The sequence below is a fragment of the Thamnophis sirtalis genome, unplaced genomic scaffold, assembly GCF_051295495.1.
Source record: "Thamnophis sirtalis isolate CommonGarterSnake01/CBP01778 unplaced genomic scaffold, rThaSir2_p1.2 scaffold_6, whole genome shotgun sequence".
NCBI classification, from domain to species: Eukaryota; Metazoa; Chordata; class Lepidosauria; order Squamata; family Natricidae; genus Thamnophis; species Thamnophis sirtalis.
In genome coordinates this window covers 128,597,354-128,620,965 of record NW_028261386.1, presented here as the reverse complement: position 1 = coordinate 128,620,965, position 23,612 = coordinate 128,597,354, and the positions used below count along the sequence as shown (strand labels likewise).

Below are 23,612 nucleotides of genomic sequence, written 5' to 3'. Positions count from 1 at the left end.
AGTTCGGCTGTTCAAATCTCACCGGCTCAAGGTAGACTCAGCCTTCCATCCTTCTGAGGTGGGTGAAATGAGGTCCCAGACTGTGGGGGCGATATGCTGACTCTGTAAACCGCTTAGAGAGGGCTGAAATACCTATGAAGCGGTATATAAGTCTAACTGCTATTGCTATTGCTATTAGACTTATATACGGCTTCACGATGCTTTACAGCCCTCTCTAAGTGGTTGACACAGTTAGCATATTACCCTCAACAATCTGGCTCCTCATTTTACTCACCTTGGAAAGATGGAAGGCTGAATCAACCTTGAGTCCAATCAGGGTTGAACTACTGGCAGTCGGCAGAGTTATGCTGCATTCTAACCACTTGCACCACCACAACTCTTCTGAGGCTCATGAACTTATAGAGTGTTTGAACAAATTTTTCAGTCCTTATATAGACGAATACTTGCAATTGACCTCTAGGATTAAATGAAATAAAGCAAAACATTCACTCAAAATTTCCTAGTGAACAACCTAGATTTTAGCAATGGAGCATGAAACAATGAGTGAATGTTTTCAGAATAAATGGTTGAGCCAGCCATTTATGATTTGTCTAAGGACAGGAAAACAGGTTTTGTGCCTATATTTCTATGTCTGCCTGATATTATGTATGTATTAATTGCCATTTCATGATATTGGCTAAATAGACTACAAACTGTATTGTATAAATTCTCTCTCTCTCTCTCTCTCTCTCTCTCTCTCTCTCTCTCTCTCTCTCTCTCTCTCTCTCTCTCTCTCTCTCTCTCCCTCCCTCCCTCCCTCCCTCCCTCCCTCCCTCCCTCCCTCTCTCTCTCTCTCCCTCCCTCCCTCCCTCCCTCCCTCTCTGAGATATAGAATACTGTTCTGACCCCCCTCGTCCCACACCAACACACACTCCGAGCAAAAGATAAGTTACGGCATTTAATTAACAGACAGACAGGTCCTTGGTAGCAAACCGGCACAGACAAGCTTGGGCAGCAATCCAGCACAGATAAGGCTTGGCAGCAATCCAGCCTGCCAAGCTCACAATAATGTTCTCCGATATTAGTTCCTGCGTTGACTTCTGCAAAAGGGGCATATGCACAAGTAGTCCTTTTATAGTCTGGAAAGGAGCCTAATGACCACCAGCTGAGTGCAATTACCTCCTGTAATTGCATAATTGTTCCTTATGCCTATTAGCTCTCCGGTGCCGGACATCTAGGAACAACTCCCTTGGCTCCTCCTCACTGCTGACGTCCGGATCACAATCCCTTGTCTCCTCCCCACTGGTCCAAGGCTCAGGCGCCTCCTGGTGGCCAACCAGCCTCTCTGCGCGCTGCTCGGAGTCGGAACCCTGTCCAGAGTCCTCCATATCCTCCAAAGCCGACTCATAGGGCCCGTCGCTGTCGGAGTCTGGTGGCAGCTCCAACGGCTCCTGCTGGGCCACAACAGAATACTATCTAAGAATTATAACTTCCTTTATTGGTAAGAGAAGACTATTTACTCCCACTGACATCTTTTCAAAAATTGGTGTGATAACTAGAAGACATCATCAGAGTTGGAAGGGACCCCCTGTCTAAGCAGGAAAACGTAAACTACTTCAGACAGGTAGCTGTCCAGTCTCTTCTGAAAATCCTCCAGTGTTGGAACATTCACAACTTCTGAAGGCAAGCTATCCCACTGGTTGGTTATTCTCATTGTCAGAAAATTCATCCTTAGTTCTAGGTTTATTTATTTATCTATCTATCTATCTATCTATCTATCTATCTATCTATCTATCTATCTATCATCTATCTATCTATCTATCTATCTATCTATCTATCTATCTATCTATTTATTTATTTATTTATTTATTTATTTATTTATTTATTTGTCTGTCTTGTATGCCGCCCACTCCCGGAGGACTCCGGCCGGCTCACAAAAGTCAAGGGAAAGGGGGAAAACGAGACAAAGACAACATATTAAAAACAAAACCAACATTCACAATTTCCGTGGTGGTAAATGCTTCTCAGCCCCCCCCCTCCCCAGCCTGCTAGAACAGCCAGGACTTGGTGGCTTTGCGGAAGGCCGGGAGGGTAGTAAGGGTCCAGATCTCAACAGGGAGCTCGTTCCAGAGGGCCGGAGGTGCAACAGAGAAGGCTCTCCCCCCGGGGAGTCGCCAGCCGACATTGGCTGGCAGATAGAATCCAGAGGAGCGGATTAATGTAATTTAATTTATTTAATTCCAGGTGCTTTCGGCCATAAGGATAAACTCTTCCATAGCTGCATTGCAGTCATATTTGGATTAATTAATCTAAACATTACTTAAAATGCATGCCAACAGGTAACTTTTCTTCAGTAAAAAACCCCTACAACGTAGAGACACATGCTAACTTTTTTTTAAAAAAGTGTCTGGGGTGTATATAGTAAGTTTTAGCTCCCCTTTCAACCCGCTCTTAATGTGCCTGATTCATTCCTTGCAGCTCAGAGTTGTAACTTGCGCATGACAGCTATAATTCAAAATTGGTTGATTGTAATATGGCAATGCTCGGGCTTTATAACACATAACTGGTTTTCGAATGATTGACACCGAGATTCATTTGGCGCTCTCATTTATTATTTAAAAACACCCATGCACAAGAAAGGTAATCTAGAAGGCAATTTGCTCTTACATCAAAATGCGTGTAAGAGCAATCAGCTTGGAAAAAAAAAAAAGGATGGAATCATGAATCAGAAATATTCAGAAATATGTGCTTTATCGTTGACCTCATCACTTTCAAAAAAAAAAAATCAGAAACAAATCCCAAACCCTGCTTTGATAAAAACCTAATTGGTGCTCGAGAGAACTGCTTTATCAGCAAGCAAGCAACCAGCTCACTTACCAGTTGCTGTGTCCACAGAATGCGGGATACCGAAATAAACCAAGCCACTGGGGAAGGAGGGAATTGATGCTTGTGATGCAGAAACGAGAGAGAGAGAAAGAGAGAGAAAGAGGGAGAGGGAGAGAGAGAGCTAGCTTTGGGCAGGGGGGTGTAATTGTTGACTTTTCATAATTGCATCTCTTTGTCAACACTGTTTTATGCAGATTATTTTCAAAATTCAAAGTGGAGGCAGCGGAATTAACTTGTCCCGAGCACCGTGGGTGCCACAGTTTGGTTAGCTCTAACAATCATAGCACAAAATAAATGTTGCAGTTTACGTTGCCAGCTTGTGTCTTTGGGGTTTTGGGCAAACAGTCTGGTACTGATTGTACCAGTGGTGGGATTCAAATAATTTAACAACCGGTTCTCTGCCCTAATGATTTCTTCCAACAACCAGTTCACCAAACTGCTCAGAAAGTTAAGAACCGGTTCTCCCGAAGTGGTGCGAACTGGCGGAATCCCACCACCTCGACTTGTATGGCTGTATGATTCTTGTGTATTTTAATTACGTGTATTGTGTCTGTGTCCCCTTTTCCCTTTCTGAGTTGTTCGCCGCCCTGAGTCCCTCTGTGCCACCCAAAATGGCACACGAAGCCATGGGCACATGAAGCCAGGTTGCCCAGTATGCATCACCATGCATGGCCTTGCCTGCTTGTCTTCCAGGTTTCTGATGCCCATGTGCACATGATCACCTGTCCTTCCCGTGCATGGCAGTGTCCAAAACCAACGTGTGCATATGTGCTGGCCAGTTGATTGTCGAGCTGAACCTGATGATGCGCACTAAAACTCAGATGACGAGCACACACACACACACGTTTCTGCGTGACCTTTTTGTCACTCTGTGCCCAAAAGGTTCGCCATCTCTGATCTAAGGAAAGGTTTGTAATTGGGACTTGCAGCTTCTGGCTGGCTTCCCCATCGATTTTGCTTGTTGGAAGACAGCAGGAAGCCAGCAGTCATGTGATGTCCTTGCTTAATGACCCGAAATCTTCACTCAACGATGTCCGCCAGGACTGTGGTCACTAAGCAAGGCAGTCATGTGACATCATGCCTTATGAGGGCACCACTCCCAGGGACCTTAGTTGAGCAAGGTCTGCCTGTACAGAATATTCTTGTGATTCTTGTTATAGCCCCTTTCACAGCTTATTTATCTGCACTTGTGAACTTGGCATAGTACAAAACTTTTCTAAAGCCTTATAATGATTCAGTAATGTCATTATATATTCTGAACTGACATATATAATCAGATATCCCCTCATTTTAAAAAAATATATGCCCAGCAAGAATCTTGTGAGCATATTATGGCTGAGAGAGGGGTTGCCCAAAGGCCATTTCATAATCCTCAAGTCCCCTTTATCCAGTGGTGGGTTTCAATTTTTTTTTGAAACTACTCTGTGGGTGTGGCCTCCTTTGTGGGAGTGGCTTGCTGGCCATGTGACCTGGTGGGAGTAGCTTACCGGCCATGTGTTTTCTTTCTTTCTTTCTTTCTTTCTTTCTTTCTTTCTTTCTTTCTTTCTTTCTTTCTCTCTCTCTCTTCTCTCTCTCTCTTTCCTTCCTTTTGTTTCTCTGTCCCTTTTTCCTTTTTTTCTTTCATCTCTCTCTCACTTTTTTTATTTTTTCTTTATTTCTTTCTTCCTTTTTTTCTCTTTCTCTCTCTGTGTGAGTCTGTCTGTGTGTGTGTCAGTGGTGGGTTTCAAAAAAATTTGGAACCTCTTCTGTAGGTGTGGCCTGCTTTCTGGTGGAACCTCTTCTAACCGGTTTGGTAGATTTGATGAACCGGTTCTACCGAACTGGTGCGAACTGGTAGGAACCTACCTCTGCCTTTATCAAATACTGATGCTCTGTCTAAGGGCCCATATTGAACTGTTCTTCAATCACACCTTAAATGTCCAGAATACAGTAATTTCATAAACAGGCTGGGTAAAATACAGAAGAAGCTGCTTAATTTGATGTGATAAAATCCCAGATACTGGGGAAGGAAGGTATTCTTCAAAGATTATTCTATTTTTTTTTTGTTCTACCACCTTCCTTTTTAATTTTAAATTAAAACAGCTCTTCTTCTTCACTGACAATTTGAGATATGTGCATTTTCTTTGTTTTTCTCTGCTCATTTCATCATGCTGATGTATTCTTTCATTACTGAAGCTGTGTACTGTTACTATGGAATGCTTTGCTAATATATTCTTCAAAGGGCTTCTCTTATTGAATAAAGAAATATATAAAGATATTGTACATCCCGGTGATTCAATTAAGCAGGTATCTTAAAGTACACAGGATGTTAGAAGATAGCGAATGCTTGCAAGTTACTGTGCAGCGTTGTGCTATAATAGCATAATTTGTCATTTTCATAAAAAGTCAATATAATCTAATGAGGGAAGAACAAATAGTATCATTAAATATGTACTCTAATAGCAAAACTACTACTGCATTTTTAAATCAATAGCTGTTCTGCAAGAAGCCAATTAATATGTATATGACGCTATGCTTGAATGGCTAAATTGCGTGCTTTGCCCTCTTATATCAGTGTTTGGTGTGCATTTACTGTATGTTTTAGCTTAGATTTTGAATTTTTGCTTGAAGCTTCTGGAGTATCAAGAAAAGCACAATGTCTGTTTGGAACAGAGGTGGGTTCCTACCAGTTCGCACCAGTTCGGTAGAGCCGGTTCGTCAAATCTACCGAACCGGTTAGAAGAGGTTCCACCAGTGGACTCGGAAAGCAGGCCACACCTACAGAAGAGGTTCCAAAAAATTTTGAAACCCACCACTGGTTTGGAAACAGGGTGGGGATAGTTGGATGGTTGGGTGGGAAGTGACAATACATGCATTGTGACATCACAATCTAAATCCCATCTTCTTCTGTCCAATTTCAGGATGCAAGTAGGATTTGGGTTTTGTTAATATGACAAATGCTTCCTCAGTTTTATTTTTATTTTATTTTATTTATTTGTCTTGTATGCCGCCCACTCCTGGAGGACTCCGGGCGGCTTACAAAAGACAAGGAAAGGGGGAAAATGAGACAAAGACAACATATTAAAAACAAAACCAATATTCACAATTTCCATGGAGGTAGATGCTTCTCAGCTCCCCCCAGCCTGCTGGAACAGCCAGGACTTGGTGGCTTTGCGGAAGGCCGGGAGGGTAGTAAGGATCCGGATCTCAACAGGGAGCTCGTTCCAGAGGGCCGGGGCTGCAACAGAGAAGGCTCTCCCCCAGGGAGTCGCCAGCCGACATTGGCTGGCAGATGGAATACGGAGGAGACCCAACCTGTGCGATCTAATTGGTCTGAGAGAGGTAATCGGCAGGAGGCGGTCTCTCAGGTACCCAGGTCCGACGCCATGTAGGGCTTTATAAGTAGCGACCAGCACCTTGAAGCGGATTTGGAGACTAATAGGTAGCCAGTGCAGCTCGCGGAGGATAGGTGTAACGTGGGTGTACCTTGGTGCACCCACAATCACTCGCGCAGCTGCATTCTGGACTAATTGGAGTCTTCGAACACTCTTCAAGGGCAGCCCCATGTAGAGCCCCATGTAGAGTTTTCATCACTGGAGCAAGTAATGGGCGCCTATAGTTGTGTCATCAGCTTTCAGGAACCATAAACGTTTCTGCAGATACTTCAGTACATGGAATGAGTGAGTGAATGAGTGAAAGAAATAAGGAAGGAAGGAAGCCTTCCTCCATATTTGAATGCCTCTCATTGATACAATCATAGGCACAATGCTGGCTGTTGTGTTTGAAGGAACCCTGAGTAAGACACCTTTGTTTATTTGTGAAATTTGCACGCTGCCTATCTCTCTATTGAGTGACTCTAGTTGGCTTACAGATGTCATAGAAAGCAGAATAAAACAATTACAGGATTAAAACATCAACATTAAAACTAAAATATGAACTTTAATATTAAAATTGATCAAAAGAACCAATGCCTATATGAGGTAGAGGTGGGACATTGTCAATGGTGGGTTTCAAAATTTTTTCAAGCCTACTCTGTGGGTGTGGCCTCCTTTGTGGAAGTGGCTTGCCGGCCATGTAACCTGGTGGGAGTGGCTTGCCGGCCATGTGTTCTCTCTCTCTCTCTCTCTCTCTCTCTCTCTTTCTCTCTCTCTCTCTCCTTCCTTTTGTCTTTCTGTCCCTTTTTCTTTTTTTTCTTTCATCTCTCTCTCACTTTTTCTTTTTTTCTTTCTTCCTTTCTTTCTCTTTCTCTCTCTGTGTGAGTCTATGTGCGTGCGTGCATGTGTGTGTCAGTGGTGGGTTTCAAAATTTTTTGGAACCTCTTCTGTAGGTGTGGCCTGCTTTCCGGGTCCACTGGTGGAACCTCTTCTAACCAGTTCGGTAGATTTGACGAACCGGTTCTACCGAACTGGTGCGAACTGGTAGGAACCCACCTCTGGACATTGTACTAGTCTACTAGCCACCTTCAAAATTAGATGTCCCATGGGCCCTGCAAGCCAGTTGGCAAAGCCTAGGGCTATGGTCAGCCTGTGCTGTGCCATCCAGGGTCCTCCACATGGCTGAATGGGACAGGGAGGCTCCTCTGGAGGACAACGGTTTGGCACCCTCCCTGGTCTCGCCTTCCTCCACTGGAGACTGGATTCCCCTAGCCCTGCACAGGCCACCACAGGCGCCCCCAACATCAGTGACATTGAGCTGGCCACTCCCACCTGCCCCCCTGAGGTCAAACGCAACTCTGATGTGACCTTCGATGAAATTGAGTTTGACACCCCTGTACTAGAGTTTTTGTTTTTATAGTGGTTTTTTTTATAGTTTTCTTGTTAGGAGCCACTCAGAGTTGTATTCCAATATGGATGGCCCTACACATTTTTAAATAAATAACCCCTGATGTGGCAGCAATTAAATTTGAACAAAAGTATCAAACTGCCAGTTTCTTTAACATGAGAAATAATTCTTCTCTAATCCTAAATGCTGCAGGAACAATATCCAGCTTTTTAACTTTTTCAGTAATTGCTCACAATCTAATTGTAGGTGTCATGTCAAATCTAAGACATTTTGCTTTAGAAAAAGGTCAATTTTCATTTCATTGTTATCACACAAAAAAAGTGCTAAACTACATTTTCAACTGCAAATTGGAGTCGGAAAAGGAAACAGCCACCTTTAGATTTTTATTAGGAGCGAAGATACTCAAAATTATATGAATTTATTTATTTGACATTAAGACTGTTGCTCATTTTTTTGCCCGCCAAAAAGGTTTCGCCTGCCAGTGAATTCTGCCATCAAAATATAATATCTTCAAAAGCATTCTATAAAACATATCTCTGCAATATTCATGCAACTGAATAATTGATTAATAAAAGTTAACAAAATCTGCTTTTGTGAATTAATCTGGCACTGGGCAAAAACCTTTTGTATGTGAAATTTGAACTTTACTGGTGGGCAAAAAGGGAAATCAGTTCAAGAACTAACAATAATTTTGTTAATGTGTAAAAGAAAAAATATAAAGGTCTTTATGTTTATTGAAACTGTGAAATGCTTTTTCATACCTTGATACTTCTGTGTAATAATGAGTATGGTTTTTTTTAAGTCCACTAATTATGGGTTAAAATGAGATATGTATGCTTGAGTACACATAACATTGTTCTAATTTTTTTTATAAAATACTGTCATTGGCAACAATATGCTATGTAAAAGCATTTCATTGGAATGTATTTCACTCAGTGAGCTGTCACAACTTCTTCAAATTTCCTCTCTGCTGACTTGATCCAATTATTCATTCCTAGAATATAATGATATTACTGCACTGTATTATTGAATCACATTAGATATTACGGCAGGTAGGTTCAAAAAAGACTGTTAATATTTTGCACTCCTACTTCACCATTAGGAAGAAAGCTCATTAATCATTTAGCAAGACATCACCCTACAGAGGGCCCTTGTCAGCCAAAACTGAGCACTGCTATTGGAAAAATCAGATTTCGCATTGTTATCCTGCTGTTCCCTCCAAATTAGCACTGCGTACATTCAGTGCTTATTTCTGAATTAAAAAAATGCAAGTGAATTTTAAAACTAAGTAACTAACTAACTATATATGCATGCATGTATGTATGTACATACGTACATACATACATCTATATCTATTTGGAAGTAGTGTGGGGATAGTGTGTGTGTGTGTGTGTGTGTGTGTGTGTCTGTCTGTCTATCATCTATCTATCTATCTATCTATCTATCTATCTATCTATCTATCTATCTATCTATCTATCCATCCATCCATCCATCCATCCATCCATCCATCCATCCATCCATCCATCCATCTATCTATCTATCTATATATTGTAGATTTTCACGGGTGTAGGTATGCTGGTCTTGTTGTATTCGGGTCTTTTCCAGTGTAAGATTGAGATTGTCTTGTCAACGTTTCGGCGAGGTCTCACTCGCCATCTTCAGGCTGGTGTTTTCGGCTTAAAGCCTGGTCAGAGCTGCCGTCTTTCTATAAATCTTGGTGGGGGGTGTGTGGAGTGCTGGCTTTGTTTCAGTAAGTGGAATGATTGGTTGTGTGGTTGTATCATGATTGGTAGATTGGTGCTGGCTGTGTGTCCATTGTTGTTTTGTGTTGTAACAGCCTGGGTGGTGGGTGGGGCTCGTTTGTTGACTAGGGCTGGTTTCCAGATCTCTGGTAGGTGGGAGGTATCATCACGTTAATTCACATTGTGGGGTTTTTTCTCTATTTCGATAGCTTCCATAATTAATCTCTTGTTGAAGTGTTCTGTTTTGGACATTAACCTGGTTCCTTCAAAATTAATTTCATGTCCTGTAGCTTTAAGGTGCTGGAAAAGGGAGGAAGTTTTTTCCTTTTTTCTTCCTGCATTCTTCTGCTCTGCGATGCATGCATTTATTCTCCTGTTCGTTTGTCCTGTGTATGTTGCAGAGCAGATTTTGCATGGTATTTCATAGACTCCTTGGTTTTCTAGCTGGATTTCGTCTTTGGGGTTTCTTAAGATGTTAGCTATTTTTTGGTCAGTGCCGAAGGCTGTCTTGATATTGTGTTTGTAGATAATTTTGCTGATTTTATCTGTGGTGCCTTTGATGTAAGGGAGGAGGGTGATGCCATTGTCCTGTTTTGCGTCTTGGTTCTTGGGGGGAGTCTCCCCTTGGATTAGGTTGGTAATTGTTTTACTTTGGAATCCGTTGGAGATTAATACATTTGTGAGAGTGTAATTCAGTTTTCAGGTGGTCTTTGTCGGCTAGGAATTTGATTCTGGAGATGAGGGTCTTGGCTACAGAGTTGATCTGTGCAGGGTGGTGATGGGATTTTGTGTTTAAGTAGTGGTTGGTGTGTGGTTTTTTTTTTGGGGGGGGGGAAGATGGTGTGTCCTAGGGAGCCATTGGGTTTTTTGTAGATTAGGAGATCCAGAAAGAGAAGTTGGTTGTTTGCTTCTATTTCCATAGTGAATTGTATTTTGGGGTGTAGGCTGTTGAGATGTGTGAGGAAGTTGTCCCATGTGGCCAAATCACGAAAGTGTCATCAATATATCTAAGCCAGGGTTTAGTTTTGTGTTCAGATTTATCTAAGGTGTTAGTTTCAAAATGTTCCATGCATAAGTTTGCAGTGATGGGTGAGAAGGATGATCCCATGGGTGCTCCTTCTATCTATTTGTATCTTTGTCCATTATGGATGAAGTATGTGTTGGTTAGGCAGTGGTTGGCCAGGTCCAGGATGTGTTTAGGGGGTTTGTGTTTGTTCTGGATAGCTCTGAAGGCTTCTTTTAGAGGCACTTTACAGATGAAATATATTATCAAGAGTTTCAGTTGAAAGGTTTAAGGTTTAGTTTATTTGTATGCCGCCCTTCTCCGGGAGGGACTCAGGGCGGCGAACAACTCCAAAGTGGGGAAAAAAGGGAACATAAAACACAATACACATAATTAAAATACACAAGAATCATACAACCATACAAGTCGAGAGGGGAGGGGAACTCATCAACCCCAGGCCTGCCGGCACAGCCAGGTTTTAACGGCTTTTCGGAAGGCCTGGAGAGAGGTGAGGGTCCGAATCTCTGCGGGGAGTTCGTTCCAGAGGGCCGGAGCTGCCACAGAGAAGGCCCTCCCCCGGGTAGTAGCCAGGTGGCATTGGCTGGTAGACGGAACCCGGAGGAGGCTGACCCTGTGTGATCTAACGGGTCTTTGGGAGGTAATTGGCAGCAGGCGGTCTCTCAAGTACCCAGGTCCAATACCATGAAGAGGTATTCTGTTTTATACAGATATAATCTCTTGTGAGTCAAATCACGAACTTGACCTAGGAAAAAACATTCAGAAAAATAATGTGTACTTTATGGTGCATTACATGCTAAAAAGTTTCAGATGAGGAAACGAGGTTTATGGTAGAAATGTGCTAGAACTAATTTTCTTCTCCAGATGGTTGAGTTGTCCAAATGAAGAAAGGAAAGGTCAGTGAGCTCAGATGAAGATTCCCACTGAGATACATCTAGCTGGGCTGCCGTCTTATAGTTACAAATCTGTGTCCATCTTATTGAATGCCAGCTGGGCTTACATAACTTTAGAAAGCATCCTATGCTTTGTTCAGGGCAATCTGTGAAGCCATTTGCAAACTATGGTTTGTAGCTTTGTAGCTACAGTAAAAAACAAAACACCAAATTGTTATTTCTGAATGAGTGATATTTTGAAAGATTGGCATACTTTGCTTAGGGATTTGCATTTAACTTCAGTTGTTACTACCTTAACAACTGCAGTAGCAGTGGAGGGATTCAAATAATTCAACAACCAGTTCTCTGCCCTAATGACCAGCTGGGTAGGCAAGAGCTGAGGTGGCACAGTGGTTAGAGTGCAGCACTGCAGGCTACTTCAGCTGACTGTCCCAGCCTTCCATAAAGCCATCAAGATCTGGCTGTTATGGCAGGCCTGGGGCTGTTGATTGATATCCAGCCCCGCTTAGATAGAATGGATGATGTGGAATTTTAATATTGTATTTTCTATTTTTAAATTTTAAATGTTTCTTTGTCTTGTTGTGAGCCGCCCAGAGTCCCAATAGGAGTGGGCGGCATACAAATTTTATTAAACTTGGAAACTATTAAACTTGTTAGCTGCAGTTCGGCTGTTCAAATCTCATCAGCTCAGGGTTGACTCAGCCTTCTATCCTTCCGAAGCCAGGGTGAAAGGTATCTATTATATTTTTACAACCCCCGGTATGCCCCCCACCAAAAAATCTAATAATATATATATACCGGGGGTTGTAAAATCTAATAGATACCTTTCACCCTGGCTTGGCTAATAACGGATCAGAGCCTGTGGCCTAATGGCTAAGACGTCTGCCTAATATGTAATATAGCCCAGGTTCAAATCCCAGTAAGGGTATGGCTAGCTGATGAGAGCTAAATAGCTTGAAATAGATCTATACTAGTCTCCCTTTATTTATTTATCAGCACAAATACAACATTATATATATATATATATATATATATATATATATATATATATATATATATATATATATATATATGTGTGTGTGTGTGTGTGTGTGTGTGTGTGTGTGTGTGTGTGTGTGTGTGTGTGTGTGTGTGTGTGTGTGTGTGTTATATTTATGCTGATATATATATATATAAAGTCACAACCCCTGGTATGCCCAAATATGGGAGGAAGGTCACACTTCCATTCTCTGTCCTTCGGCTCGTCACAAGAGACCATCCAGACAGAAACCCAATTTTTTTTTTTTTACTGTGGCCTTTTTGTTACATTTGTTATATTTGTGCTGATAAATAAATAAAGGGAGACTAGTATAGATCTATTTCAAGCTATTTAGCTCTCATCAGCTAGCCATACCCTTGCTGGGAATCGAACAGATGTGTTAACCATTGAGCTACAGAGCTCGACTCCTTATCAGCCAGGCCAGGGTGAAAGGTATAATACGTAATAAAACACAAATATAACAAAGGCAACAGAAAAATATTGGGTTTCTGTCGTGATGGACTCTTGTGACGAGCCGATTGACAGATGATGGAAGCAGTTAGCTTCCTCCCATAACTGGGGCTTACCAGGGGTTGTGACACTAAATATATATGTATATGTATATGTATATGTATATGTATATGTATATGTATATGTATATGTATATGTATATGTATATGTATATGTATATGTATATGTATATGTATATGTATATGTATATGTATATGTATATGTATATGTATATGTATATGTATATGTATATGTATATGTATATGTATATGTATATGTATATGTATATGTATATGTGTGTGTGTTTTTTATTTGTGCTGATACACACACACACACAAAATATATATATACACACAAATACAACATATACATATATACATACATACATACATACATACATACATACATACATACATACATATATATATATATATATATATATATATATATATATATATATATATATATATATTTCTGCAGAAGTATTAAAATGTGACAAAATGTCTTCTGTGATAAAGCTCACGCTGTCCATAAATCTTCTGAAATAAGTACAGGCATTCTAATTTGTCTCCCGACTATTGAAAAATGCTAATAGCAAATGGAGCTTAAAGAGCAGCATGTGACATTCAGTTTCATTTTTAGTAATTTTTGCTAAAACACACACACACACACACACATACACACACACACACAAGGGGGGAAAAAAACCAGCAGCTCTAATTGTATTGCTCTGGTTTAGGCTCTTAGATAAAATGGAATACGTGGCTGGATCGAGAAATATTCAAATCTGCTTAGGATAAACACCAAGACTGAATCCAGCTAGTTTTGGTAAGACTCATAAATTGAGGACTGTCAGTAATTTGATGCCTCAGATAAATGGAACTCTCATTCTCATGCAGATGTTTTGGAAACCTGAAACAATCGTGCCACCTTCTTTAACAGAACCTATCATTTTCCCAGTATCTATTGCAAGAAACACATCAAGGAGGCTTCCAAGCGACTGGGGTAAGTTTCAGTCAAATTTTGACACTACCTGTTTAGCACATCACCCAGATATAATTACTTGGGGATTTTTCACAGTTGTGAACTATTGAACGTTTCTCCATTCACTCCTTGAAATAAAAATAAAATAAACTGCTGAGATTGTTTTTTTTTAAAAAGTAAAATGCACGGGAAAACCTATTTCTGAAGAACCTGAGCTGTGAGGTGGCTTGGCTACAGCCTTCTCTTTGAAGCATGCCTACCTTTCTGAGTGAATAAACAATCGTGGCTTCCCAATCCTTGAATTATTTTATTTTATTGTCATCGCACATGGTACAACGAAATTAAATTTCATCTTCAGTGTATAAGCTTTTGTTAAAACTCCCCCCTTTGCTCTTGCTGGATTCACTATTCCTCTCCTCCCAGTGATCTATGTAGCCTTCCAGCTCAACAGCTGCATCCAGAATGAGCAAATGAAGCCATGTTTCTGTGATTAGCAAAACGCAGCAGTTCTTGATGTATTAGTCTTTGCAATATGTAGCCTTAATTCATCCATTTTGTTAGTAAGAGATCTTGCGTGGGTAAGAAATATACTTGGAATTAGCAATAGCAGTTAGCAATAGCAGTTAGACTTATATACCGCTTCATAGGGCTTTCAGCCCTCTCTAAGCGGTTTACAGAGTCAGCATATTGCCCCCAACAACAATCCGGGTCCTCATTTTACCCACCTCGGAAGGATGGAAGGCTGAGTCAACCCTGAGCCGGTGAGATTTGAACAGCCGAACTGCAGAACTGCAGTCAGCTGAAGTAGCCTGCAGTGCTACATTTAACCACTGACCCACCTTGGCTCTATATTGAAGGCTTGTGTGGAAACCTACTCAGCTTAAAAGGAGAACATCTGTATGACACCCTCTCTTTCTCTTCGTGTCTCTCTGTTTTCTCCTCTTCCTCCTCCTCCTTCCTGCAGGGATAGTAATCCATGGCTCCCCCAGGGGCCTAGCTGCCTCCTCCAGTAATTTATGAGAACGTATAAAATTGTCTGTAATAGTCTTTTCACATTTCAGTCCAATTTGTAACAAGTCTTGCCGACTATAGATGATGCCCCTTGCCCTACAGCAGTGTTTCTCAACCTTGGCGACTTTAAGTCCTGTGGACTTCAACTCCCAGAATTCCCCAGATGTGCTGGCTGGGGGATTTTGGGAGTTGAAGTCCACAGGACTTAAAGTCGCCAAGGTTGAGAGACACTGCCCTCCAGGGTTCATCCATGTGCGCGGCCATCTTGAATGGCAGTTGGAACTAACGCAACTTCATTAAGCTCTTCTGTGTGTTCTCCTTCTATGATTCAAATATGTTTTATTTTCATTTTCATTTCATACAGTCACATGTATACTGTGCATAACCGGGGCCATATAACATTGAGCAATAAACACAGCCATCCTTGTCAAAAATACTCCCCAAAATACAAACCCAATATACCACTTCAACCCTCCATACACCCTTTCTTTCGCCCCCCTCCAACTTTCCTTTCTCCCCTCCAACATTCCCCTTTCCTACTTCCCCTCCCCCTCTATCACTCCTTTCTCCCGGCACACTCCCTCCCTTCCACCTCACCCTCCTTCCGATCCTCTCTCCCACCCTCTCTACCCCTCTTTCTTCTTTCCCTCTGCTCCTCCCTTCGGTGTATTTCTACTATCTATCAATATATTCAGCTTCTTATTTTTACACTAAAATTAAAAAGGCAACAGTATACAAGTGCAATCAATAGCAATAGCAATAGCAATAGCAGATTTTTATATACCGCTTCATAGGCCTTTCAGGCCTCTCTAAGCGGTTTACAGAGTCAGCATATTGCCCCCAACAACAATCCGGGTCCTCATTTTACCCACCTCGGAAGGATGGAAGGCTGAGTCAACCCTGAGCCGGTGAGATTTGAACCGCTGAACTGCTGATCTAGCAGTCAGCCTGCAGTGCTGCACTTAACCACTGCGCCACCTTGGCTCTTACAATCATGTTACTTTAAAATCTAACACATACTATATTTCCCCCCTCCCCCCTATGACCCCACCTCCCTTCCCCCCCCGACTTCCCAGAGCCCGTACACGGTATAGCTTTTTATCAAACACAGTCTAAGATATATTAAAACCAAGGAAATTTTAAAAAAAAAAGACAAAAAAATCAAAAAAATCTCTGCGTTGAACTCAGCTTCTTGCCATAACACAAACTTTAAGCAGTTTACATTGTTCCTAATCTTAGTTGTTTGATTACCTGCAGGATTTCCCCAGAAGTTATTTGTGAGTTCAACTTTTGCCTGTACTCTTCTCTAACTAGGGGTATTATCTCTTTATCTAAGTATCTGTCTATTTCTAAACCCTTCTAGAGATGTTGGAGGATGGTGTTGTGGCTAGCTTAGTTAAAGGGGGAGAGAGAAACTTCAGAACCAACCATGCAAAGGCAAATCCTAAGATCCGAAGCTCTAAAACCACGACGATATCTCTCAGTGGGAGACTGATTGCCATGATCTGCTTTGTTCTGGGTTCATACAGAAATGAAATGACGATGATAATAGCACGAATGTCCTTGAACAGAAAACAGATCAAAAATCCCATTTATCCCTAACGAACCACTGATCCATATCTAGCTTGAAAAGAATTGCACGCATGAGCACACACCCGGACATGCGCGAAGCTTATGTATCTCATCCTTAATTGGATAATATGCTTCTCTCTCAGTCCGAGTATTGCGCAAACATGCCTTGTCTATATTAGCCCCTAAGTGATTAATAATAAAATTATTATTTCAGTTGGCTTTTATGGGGGTGTTCTATCATTTTTAACACCCCTCAGCCCCCAGCAACCCTGTGAAGTAACTTAGGCTGAGAAAATGGCTGGCCCGAAATCACCTAGAGAGTTTCTATGACTGAAGAACTAAAAGCTGGGCCTAGCGCACAGGTGTCAAACTCGAGGCCCGGGGGCCAGATCTGGCCCACGGGGCACCCTGGAAACACCAAAGGACTGGCCTGTGAAGCTACTGCCAGCAAAAACGGGCTCCCGGGCTCCATTTTTGGCTGCCACAGCGTCCTGAAACTCTCTGCCAGTGAAAAAAGCAGAAGGTTTAGGAGGCCATGGCAGCCAAAAACGGAGCTCGGGAGTCTGTTTTCGCTGGCAGGAGCACCGCGGGCCACCACAGGCGCTCCCCGACACGAGTGATGTCAAACTGGTCACACCCACCCCAGCCCCCCAAGGTTAAACACAATCCTGATGTGGCCCTCAATGAAATCGAGTTTGACATCCCTGGCCTAGCTCAATAGTTTCATCTCCACACTTCAAGAATGTCTCCTCAAGAAATTTCAAGGCACCTGGGATGATCTCATCACAGCCACATCAGAAGCAGCCAGATGGTCATGTTCCTTAGCTATCGAATTTTAATATCTATCCCAGTGCAACTCCATGGCACATTATTATGGTGATTTTTATTATGGTTCTATCTTAGTTTAACATTTTAGCTCATATATTATTTATTTATTTATTTATTTATTATTTATTTATTTATTAGACTTATATACCGCTTCATAGGGCTTTCAGCTCTCTCTAAGTGGTTTACAATTTTTTTTAGCAAATTGAGTCAGCAACTTGCCCCCACAGTCCGGGTCCTCATTTCACCCACCTCGGAAGGATGGAAGGCTGAGTCGACCTTGAGCCGGTGAGATTTGAACCGCTGAACTGCAGATCACAGTCAGCTAAAGTGGCCTGCAGCACTGCACCCTAACCACTGCGCCACCTCGGCTCTTCATATTGTATATGTTGGCACCTTGTATATGTATATTTATTTACTGATGCTTTATTTAAGCTTACATTTGTGTATCCGTGATTGCATGGCCTCTATGGATGCCGTATGCTAAATAAATAAAAATAAAAATGTGTACATCATACTAGTTCTCTAAAAATAAATCACTAGTTTTGAAATATTTCATGTGTTGAGCCGAGGTGGCGCAGTGGTTAGGGTGCACTACTGCAGGCCACTTCAGCTGACTGTTATCTGCAGTTCAGCGGTTCAAATCTCACCGGCTCAAAGGTTGACTCAGCCTTCCATCCTTCCGAGGTGGGTGAAATGAGGACCCAGACTGTGGGGGCGATATGGTGAGTCTGTAAACTGCTTAGAGAGGGCTGAAAGCCCTATGAAGCGGTATATAAGTCGAACTGCTATTGCTATTGCTATTGCTGTATTGTTTCTATCCCATTTCTTTATAAAACAGATAAATTTTTTAATAAAAAGAACAATAGCAATAGCAATAGCAGTTAGACTTATATACTGCTTCATAGGGCTTTCAGCCCTCTCTAAGCGGTTTACAGAGTCAGCATATCGCCCCCACAATCTGGGTCCTCATTTTACCCACCTTGGAAGGATGGAAGGCTGAGTTAACCTTGAGCCGGTGAGATTTGAACCGCTGAACTGCAGATAGCAGTCAGCTGAAGTGGCCTGCAGTACTGCACTCTACCCACTGTGCCACCTCGGCTAATGCACTTAGAATTGGTCTATGCTGTATTTTTTAGTTAAAAACAAAATAACATTTGACTATCTTAAAAAGAATATTTTTAAAACTGTGGTTTGGCGGGTGGAGGGGGCAGCCAAAGTTTTAGAGACCTGTTTGGTTTAACATTGGTCAATTAAATATATGAACAACAACACTTCCCCAATCTTCAGTTATCTTGTGAGCACAAACAACACACAACTCAGCAAACAAAAATTTTTACTAGGGGAGGGGGGATGAAGAAAATAGTGCTATGGATGCTGCCTCTGAACTCTCAGAGGAAAAGTATGATATAAAAACTACCCCATCAACGTATCATTTTAAAATAAAAGCTAAACATTCCTACAACACTTTGCAAAGCTTCGACTTTCAGACTTAATGTAATCAGCAATCCTCAGAATCACTTCCAAAAAGCAGGCAGACATTATGTTTTCCTAGGCATATAATAGCCCTGGCTCGGGATGAACTATTCTGCAAAAGAACATACTTGGGAATGAGATAATGGCCTGAATAACTCCGAAATTGCAAAAGCTAATGCAGCATCCAGCTCATCAAATGCAAACAATTCCCTTGGGATTCTTCTGAATACTCTTTATGGGTACAATTAACATATGAAAAACCACTTGCAGCAATGTGGAAGAACAACTGACATGTCTTTGTGTTGCTGAAAAACAGGTACTTACGTATTCTTCGTAAGACTCATGTGCTGGTAGAGGGGGAGCTCGGTAACCGGGTACGGCCGGAACTCCTCTGGCTCGAGGGGCGGGGACCCCTCTGGTGGCGGGCGGGACTGGGAGTACTCCGCGGGACACCGGCGTTCCTCTTGCTACTTGAGTTCCTCGTCCAGGTGGTGGTGGAGGGATGGCACTCCCACGCCCCCTAAGAGTGAACAGAGCAAGCCGGTGATTGTGATAAGGAGTGCTAAAAAAAATGAAAGATTTATAAAGGTACATAAAAGGATTTCTGTGCTGACTGCGTTGACGTTAAACTGTTATTATATTCAGTAATTTAGAGAATGCATATTACCCTTCAGGGTCCTTGGTACTCTTTGAGCCTGGTTCTTTTCTTGAGTCATTACCCAAACTAGGTAACATCCTTGGAGCCGAGGAGGCGCAGTGGTTAAATGCAGCACTGCAGGCTACTTCAGCTGACTGCAGTTCTGCAGTTCGGATGTTCAAATCTCACCGGCTCAGGGTTGACTCAGCCTTCCATCCTTCCGAGGTGGGTAAAATGAGGACCCAGATTGTTGTTGGGGGCAAATATGCTGACTCTGTAAACCGCTTAGAGAGGGCTGAAAGCCCTATGAAGCGGTATATAAGTCTAACTGCTATTGCTATTGCTATTGCTATATGGTTCACTTTAGAACTTTTAGAGAAGGAAAGAAGAAATGAAATTCAGCTGCTCTACAAACAGTCAGGTGAAATAAGCCACCTTATAAAATAGATTCCTGATTTTATTAGAAATATTAAATTGCATGTAATTGGAGTCACAAAGGGCAGAGTCGAATTTTATGAAGACATAATAATGTTCCTGTACAATGAAATTATGATCACCCTCTGACCTTGGCTGTGAACATTCTTGATATCCATGTTTTGGGAAGATGTTATTGAAATAAGTGTTTCCGCATGTAGATGAACATTGCACACCCCAGAGAGAGAATGAATATTAGTTATCCTAAGGGATCAAGGGGGATAAGTATAACACCAAGCCTCTATAAAAGAAGGTGGGTGTGCAAATGTAATTAAGCTATCTACATATGCTGATGGGAAAGGGAAATTACTACACTGAAAGAAAAACCAAGATTGTTTTTAATCAGCATCTTGAAATGTTAATGAAAAAAAAAGAGAGAGAAATAGATCCATATGGGATATTGGATAAAACCAAAGGCTTAGTTTAGACTTCAGTTCTGTGATTCCTATGAAGTTTATATTTGGATGCTTTAGCATGTACCAAGTTAAAATCCACCTACAGTCAATTAAATTCTTTCGTGGTATACAGAGAGACTGCCAAACATAAATTAAGAATAAGCTTAATCTTGTAGTAGATTTCAAAATAAGTTAAATGTACTGGGCCTAGACATTTTTTTGCTATTCGTTTGAATAAGTCATCATGCATAAGTTATCCAGAGGTGGTTTGCTGATGGTGTTACTGCTGGTTCACAAACTGGGTGCAGTGCGCATGCGTGTGTGCCAGACTCTCGCGGGTTCTGTTCATGCGCAGAACAATTTACAGTGAACTGCACACGCGAAGTCACTAAAATCCAAAATGGTGGTGGCCAAGCGACAGCGAGGGAACCGCCAAGGGTGTGTGGCAGGCCTGGGTCGCTGCCAGTTCTGTGATCCAGACCTGAATTCAATACAATGCAATAAAATAGCAAAGTTGGGAGGGACCTTGGAGGTCTTCTAGTCCAACCCCCTGCCTAGGCAGGAAACCCTATACCATTTCAGACAGATGGCTATCCAACATCTTCTTAAAGACTTCCAGTGTTGGGGCATTCACAACTTCTGGAGGCAATTTCTGTTCCACTGATTAATTGTTCTCACTGTCAGGAAATTTCTCCTCAGTTCTAAGTTGCTTCTCTCCTTGATTAGTTTCCACCCATTGCTTCTTGTTCTACCCTCAGGTGCCTTGGAGAATAGTTTGACTCCCTCTTCTTTGTGGCAACCCCTGAAATACTGGAACACTGCTATATTGTCTCCCATAGTCCTTCTTTTCATTAAACTAGACATGCCCAGTTCCTGCAACCGTTCTTCATATGTTTTAGTCTCCAGTCCCCTAATCATCTTTGTTGCTCTTCTCTGCACTCTTTCTAGAGTCTCCACATCTTTTCTACAATGTGGTGACCAAAACTGAATGCAGTATTCCAAGTATGGCCTTACCAAGGCATTATAAATTGATATTAACACTTCACGTGATCTTGATTCTATCCCTCTGTTTATGCAGCCTAGAACTGTGTTAGCTTTTTTGGCAGCTGCTGCACACAGCTGGCTCCTATTTAAATGGTTGTGCACTAGGACTCCAAGATCCCTGTCACAGTTACTACTGTTGAGCAAGGTACCACCTATACTGTACCTGTGCATTTCGTTTTTGTTGCCTAAATGTAGAACCTTACTCTTTTCACCATTGAATTTCATTTTATTAGTTAGTGCCCAATGTTCAAGTTTGTCAAGATCCTTCTGTATCTTAAGCCTGTCTTCTGGAGTGTTGGATATTCTTTCCAGCTTGGTCTCATCTGCAAATTTGATGAGTTCCCTGTTTATTCCTTCATCCAAATCATTAATGAATTCCATTACCGTTCGGTGAACCCGGGCCGAACCGGTAGCAACCCACCTCTGAAGTTATCCCAAAACTTCTGTTTTAGAAGCAGAAGCTATGCCTAAAATATAAGCATTTCACAAAATTGTTCTTGCAGATTTTCAGGGAAATAAGGCCCTATTATAAAGACAGGCATCTTCCAGAAATATCACTGGTAATTTCAATCACCTACAGCCAGCAAGGCTAAGCCCATTGGAGGAGGATAGCAATAGCAATAGCAATAGCAGTTAGACTTATATACCACTTCATAGGGCTTTCAGCCCTCTCTAAGTGGTTTACAGAGTCAGCATATTGCCCCCAACAACAATCCGGGTCCTCATTTTACCCACCTCGGAAGGATGGAAGGCTGAGTCAACCCTGAGCCGGTGAGATTTGAACAGCCGAACTGCAGAACTGCAGTCAGCTGAAGTAGCCTGCAGTGCTGCATTTAACCACTGCGCCACCTCGGCTCTGGATGAGAATTGTAATCCCCAAAACAACTGAAGGAAACTAAATTGGTGAAGATGAGGGTAGAAACTATACGGCTCCAGTAGATGTGGCCATGTTTATTTAAATAGGAAAATACTGGGATTTATAGTAGGATGAATGTTCATCGGTTTGGAACAAAACCATAAACTTTCACTTGACATATTTTCCGTTCCTCTGTGTAAATGTAATTACAACAAAGTGGAAGGTTTTGTTAGAACCAAATGCATAAAGAAAACACCTTCTTCTATTCTTCTCAGCTGTATCTGTGAACAGTGGCACGTATCTGTTTATTAACCCAGTCATTTGTAACCGAGGTTACAGCTATTATAAAGTATTTATACCGAGTATAAAGAAAGACAAAGGAACTGACCTTGAAGGAGCTGCAGGGGGTACCCGAATTCCTCTTCCTCGAATACTTCGCCCACGAGGTGAGTCCTCTGAACCATTTAAATACGACAATTCTCTCAATTGCTCTTGACGGATTTCATCATTATAGTCCTGAGAAAAAAAGGAAGCAATAGAACATCTGTCATCTTTACTACTGAAGTTCCATTCCTCCTCTCGCATTAGCTAATTTTAAGTCTAAGATGATTTTCAGAAAACTTAAATGACTTCATTGCTTGGCACGGTGTATTTTTTAAAAAAGCAAATAACATTTAACCCATATTATGCAGGTAAGCAAAATGTATTCTGCAAAGATGGTTTATTACCACCAAATTAGGGAATGGATTAGAGGTGGGTTCCTACCAGTTCGCACCTATTCGGTAGAACCGGTTCATCAAATCTACCGAAACGGTTAGAAGAGGTTCCACCAGTGGACCCGGAAAGCAGGCCACACCTATAGAAGAGGTTCCACCACAAAAGCGCGTAGGACAAAATCGCGCTCGACAAAAGCGCGCTGTGACGTCATCACAGCGCGACGAAAAAGATCGAAAAAATGTAAAAATAAAGCTAAAACCTTCCCCTAACCCCCCCAAACCTAACCCTAAACCTAACCCTAACCCTAACTCTTAACCTAACCCTAAACCTAACCCTAAACCTAACCGTTAAAGTAACGAAAAACGTAACGCTAACCCTTATCCTAACCCTAACGCTAACGCTAACGCTCTAAAGCTAACCCTAACCCTTACCCTTACCCTAACCCTAACCCTAACCCTAACCCTTACCTTTATGTGAATCGGCTTGCTTTAATTTAATTTTTATTAATTTTTATTTGAATTTTTCGATCTTTTTCGTCGCGCTGTGATGACGTCAAAGGCGCGATTTTGTCGATCGCGCTTTTGTCGTCCGCGCTTTTGACGGGTCACGATAGAAGAGGTTCCAAATTTTTTTGAAACCCACCACTGGTTTTTGGATATGATTATTCTACACTATCATGCTCATATTTATAAAACTCATTGCCTCTGTGAAAGGTAAGGATGACTACTGCGTTTGTGGTGCAATCAGAACATTGCGTGTGTTGAAGTTGTTTTAACGCAAACCAAAGATGCCTTTTAAAAAACAAGTTTAC

The 23,612-nt window shown here is 41.7% G+C and overlaps 1 protein-coding gene across 10 annotated transcripts in view; it reads right to left on the bottom strand.

The window, feature by feature from the left end:
* KHDRBS2 (KH RNA binding domain containing, signal transduction associated 2) overlaps positions 1–23,612 on the bottom strand; it is a 466,489-nt gene that overhangs the window by 165,412 nt on the left and 277,465 nt on the right. For all 10 annotated transcript variants that reach the window (XR_015697109.1, XR_015697103.1, XR_015697106.1 and 7 more), the window contains exons 5-6: positions 22,473–22,600; positions 19,003–19,198 (exon numbers count right to left, since the gene is read on the bottom strand). Coding sequence is in view for 2 of the 10 variants with exons in the window: in XM_087718932.1 (XP_087575058.1) it covers positions 19,003–19,198; positions 22,473–22,600 (324 nt within the window). In the remaining 8 variants the exon portion in view is untranslated. The remainder of the gene's footprint in view (positions 1–19,002; positions 19,199–22,472; positions 22,601–23,612) is intronic.